The following is a 5083-nucleotide window of genomic DNA, read 5'->3' as shown; positions in this document are numbered from 1 at the left end:
TTCATAGTCACCACCAATAACCGAAAACCACAAGCATACTTAACACAGGATGAGGAGAGGCAGAACCTACTTTTCTCTATTTCCTGTCCTATTTGTGGTGCATTACTGGCGTTATACTGTTCCAAAAGTAAAGATTTAATTCATTGACAGCTCATTACCCCACTGACATTTTACTCACCTGTTCTGGGCTTTATTGTGGACTTTAATATATTTGGATAATTTCTTTGTTTTGGCATAATTTGAATGCATTTAATGTTCTTTCTGTTTTCTCTTTAGGTCTGAGCTACAACAAACAGACATTTCATCTGAACAGCATGAATCCATGTCCTGTTTCAACTGAATAAGTACAGTCAGCATCCAGTTAACTTCTAACCTTCAGACTGTCCCACATAGACACCCCTGATCACCATACTGTAACATCAGCCAGTCCCTGAAAGGACAGCTTTATTACCCCATCCACCCACCCAGTTAGGAGCCAGATGGCGCTTTTGGCCAATCAAATATTGGATGCAAGCATTCTCAGCAGTACAAACAGGAAAGCAGAGCTTTCCCCATTCTTGAGAGTCAGCAATCAAAGTATGGTCTACCAGGTAAATTCCACCCAGGATGACAACCGCAAGAACAGGAAGTATCCCTGTCCACTGTGTGGAAAGCGTTTCCGCTTCAACAGCATCCTTTCACTTCATATGCGCACACACACTGGCGAGAAGCCCTTCAAGTGCCCATACTGTGATCACAGGGCTGCACAGAAGGGCAACCTGAAGATACACCTCCGTACTCACAAGCAAGGCATTTTGGGTAAAGGCCGTGGGCGAATTAGGGAGGAGAACAGGTTGCTTCATGAGCTTGAGGAAAGGGCAATACTGAGGGATAAGCAGACACGAGCTAGTCACGGAAACCAACAGCAAACATCTAACATTAACCAACTTGAAAAGCCCCAACTATCACACACTGTCCTGACACAACCCTCAGTATTAACCAATTCTGGTACTGCAGAGAGCCAGACACATACGTCCACATCTCTTAAGGTGACTACCATCCTTGATGATCCCATCCAGCCCCAACCCACTGGCTTCCGGTGCTCATTCTGTAAGGGGAAGTTCAGAAAGCAGCAGGAGCTTGAGCGCCACATCAGGATCCTACATAAACCCTATAAATGCACCTTGTGCGAGTTCGCTGCCTCACAAGAGGAGGAACTCATTGGCCATGTTGAGACAATGCATATAACTGCTGATTCAGGCTCAGGGCAGAAGCCTGTGATAGGGGCCAGTGACAAGAGAAAGCTTGTTGGTGAATTCTCCTGTGTGGTGTGTGGCCAGACTTTCAGTCAGGCCTGGTTTCTGAAGGGTCACATGAGAAAGCACAAGGACTCTTTTGAGCACTGCTGCCAAATCTGTGGCCGTCGATTCAAGGAACCCTGGTTTCTCAAGAACCACATGAAGGTCCACCTCAATAAGCTGGCTGGTAAGCATAATCTCCCTGCTGTGCATGGCACCTCTGTTAACATGAGTAACCTAACACAAGACCATCAGAGTAACCTCTACTCACAGTACATATCCCACATTCACAACAGGTTCCTCATGGCTGAGAAAGCAGACCATCAAGATTATAATCAGATACTTACTACAGCAGATGCTGACATGAAGGTTAGGGAGATGTTAGGGAGGATGATTTCCTCAGGTACAGGCTCACTGACAGATGCAGAAAGCTCCTCTATGTTGGGTTTCAATCATCTCCACCCTCCACTGAACTCCACCAGCATGGAATATCTGCAGAAAGTCATCTCTAAAACGGATGGACTCAACAGCAGCAGCAGCTACCCAGTATGGCAGATCATGCCACCGCGGTTATCTGTTGAGCAGCACTTGTTTAGTCTTAAAGCTCAACAGGAGTGCTCTTCCTACCTGCCTGAGAGATGTCTCGCTGTGGATAATGGGAAAGCCTGTCTTGGTGATCCAGACACCAAGGCCATCAGCAGATCCAGTAGTCCAGGCAGAGTGAGTCATCATGGGCCAACAGAGATCATCACAGACATGGGGAACTCCCACTCTGGCAGTGCCCTCGGCCCTCGACCACAGTCTTCTTCTCCATCTACAGGTAATTCAGTCAAAGGAAAATTATGCTTGATGATTTTTCACATTACGTTTAGTTCACTTGACATGTATTACTCAGAGATTGTCTTTTGTGGCTCTGAGGGGAGTGTTCCAAAGTTTATAAAATAAATATGAATGACATGATCCAATTTCATTATAGAAAAAGTAAAATCCAGTGATTATGGCGCTTGACCCAAATGAGGACCTGAAAGTCAGAATATATTTGCCTGCTGCTTGGATTTTGACCATTCTTTTTAATTTTGGACAGTTTGCTTTCAATTGACAGTAGAGAAGCAGACAAGAGGAGAGAGATAGGGATGACATGCAACAAAGGTGCCTGGATGGATCCGAACCAGAAAACGGTTTGCACACCTCAGCCTTTAGGCTACAGTAATGCCCCAACTATTCTTTTTTTTATCTGTTTCTTGCAAGTCCCCCAATTTTATGGAAGTAACATACTGAATCCCTGGAGAACTCTTTTTATATTTTGTCAGATTTTGCAAGATTATATGTTCAAGCCTGAGAATTGATTCGAGGTCCGACTAAGATGACAGACCTACAACCATTCAGTGCAATAAAAATAAGCATAGGATATCACAACAAAGGACCAAATTTATCTCATTACCTTTTCTATATGTTTTTTTTTTTTTTTCAAAAATATAATAGTCAGTGTAAGATGGCCTCTGTGTTCCCATTTAGTGCAGGTGGACACCACCACAGATTGTCATGTACAAATACTTCCTTGTAAAGATAATGGCATCATAGTGAATTGTAGGGACAATTAGTGCCCTCTATTTTTTATCAGTCACATCCCCACCCCTTGCCTACAGGGGCACAAGATGTTAATGCATGCCATCTGGTGTTTTTAATGATTTGATATATACCACCCAGTGATTTTTATGATTTGATCTACCACCTGGTATTTTTATTGATAGTCTTCTGTTCCACCTGGTGATTTGGATGATTTGGCTCTCTGGGTAAATGCATTTCTTGTTACCATGAGCCTAAATTACTGCTATATTGGAAAGAGAAGAGAAATAATCCCAAGCTTTTGTTCTGTCCCTTCATACAAAGGCAATATTTCTTTTCAGTTGGAGTACTGTTGTTATGTACAGCTGTCTGATGAGCTCTTGTGGGGTTTGATTCAGTATCCTCTTAAATGTTGGCCGTATAGGAGAGATACATGGATCAGGTCTAATCTCATTAGACGTTTTGTTTCCATAAAGTACACACATACTGCTATCATCACATTTACATGTAAATGCTTGCTGTATGTGGCCAAATCCCTGTCTGGTTGCTCTTTAAGAAACATTTTCAAACTCTATTGTTTTTACCTTCCCTCTTCTCCCCTATCACCAAGACCATACAGTGTCACTTCCAGAGACATTTATGATAGCTGGCAATTTTAGGATTAGAGTGCACACAGTTCTGGGATAGCACATTCAGTATCAGACTCTAATTTCAGTCAATATTAAGCATGGAAACTAATTCATTGTAAAGGTCAGGCGTCATTGCTTTAGTCAATGATGGATCCAGCAGGCTCCCTCCCCCTCTCCTCCTCTCCTCTCTGTTCTTAGGCTTGTGTAACGGTAGACTCACTCTGGGGGCTTAGCACCGCATTGTTTAGCTCTGACAATATATCCCAGAGACCTCTGCAGCTGCTCCCTACGCTCACAATGACAGATTAATTAACACAATCACACGGTGCTGGCCCTGGCTCAACACACAGGTCTGCTGCAGGACAGATAGGTAAATCCTACACATATGGAGAACACGCACCACTTGATGAGGGTTTAATAACAAGGATGTGTTTTTTCAGTGGTGGGAGGTTGTAAGTGATCAAGTCTGTCTGTCTCGTAGTTGGATGTGGAGGAAGAGAGGAGAAAGAGAGTGCTTTCTAATTCAGGAGAGCGTAGATGCTGAGGAAGAATTACCACTGCCAGATGTTCAGCTTGAGGAACATTGATTAGTCCAGAATTACTGGCTGCATTATTCATAGTCAGCCTATGGTGGTCATGAAGTTATCGATGTTCTCAATATGGATAGCAAATATATTACAGTCATGGCTGTCGGAATGAGAGACGGCTTCTTTGCTTGATATATCCAGATACAGCTCTGGATTTAGGTTTTTCACTACAGATACCCAGTATCTTAAATTAGAAATCATGGCTTGATTGCAATAGAAGGCATCAGGAAAGTTTTGAAAAGGCACCTTTACTTTAATAATAATCTGAGATTAAGAATAACAACTCTTTTTAAAATGATAAACTATTGAAGGGTGCGTGCTTCAGGCCTCTGATCTACATTGGACAGTTAGACCACCAACCCAGAATAAAAACATGCCTAGCAAACATAAAATGCTCTGACAGTTATTAATTAGTCCCATTCAGTACTCTTAACCTCAAGGTCAGTGAGCAGACACTATATAATGATGTTGTCCCCACATGTGTTTTGCTCCCTTATTCCCTGCTTTTACCCATCTCTTACTGTACAGCAAAGACAGCCTGAAATTTCTGTCTTTAAAACTGTGAATGGTAATATGAGCAGAGGTTTACCCAGAAACACAGACAAAACAAGCTGCTGTGCAGAGTATCACTTTTCATTTGGCTGTTGTGGTCACATCAGTCTATTCTTTGTGATTGCTGAAAGTAAAAGCATCTTTTAACTAAACAGGTTCTTATCTAACTCAGTCCTGTGTCAGGCTTTAACAAATTCATCTGTTGTTCACAGATCAGAGCCAGTCTGACTGGTTTGTATATACTGATTACCTGTTAGCTTTTCCATCTCCCTGTCACTTCCGTCTTTTAATCCTCTTTTTAATTATTATTGCAGATATGAGGCTCAAATTAAGCTCAAAATGCTTGTTTTCCTAGCATGCAGATAAAAAGATTTACCTAGGGAGTTCTGAACACCTGCCTTGAAATATTGTTCCACCGTCTCCTGAATGCCATTTGGCTTAATTGACTTGGAAACGTCCCAAATGCGTCATT

General features: G+C 42.4%; 1 protein-coding gene across 1 annotated transcript; it reads left to right on the top strand.

Annotated features, from left to right (window-relative positions):
* Positions 1-446: 446 nt before the first annotated feature.
* LOC121607639 (zinc finger protein 536-like) lies at positions 447-1706 on the top strand (the record flags this gene model as incomplete). The annotated part of the gene is made up of 2 exons (XM_041938552.1): positions 447-1464; positions 1574-1706. Coding segments are annotated over 2 exons (1089 nt in total), but the record flags the coding sequence as incomplete, so codon positions are not given.
* Positions 1707-5083: the final 3377 nt, after the last annotated feature.

The sequence above is a fragment of the Chelmon rostratus genome, chromosome 6 (genome assembly GCF_017976325.1).
Source record: "Chelmon rostratus isolate fCheRos1 chromosome 6, fCheRos1.pri, whole genome shotgun sequence".
In the NCBI taxonomy this organism is placed as follows: Eukaryota; Metazoa; Chordata; class Actinopteri; order Chaetodontiformes; family Chaetodontidae; genus Chelmon; species Chelmon rostratus.
Note: the sequence above shows the minus strand (reverse complement) of the source record. Positions and strands in the feature narration are given on the sequence as shown.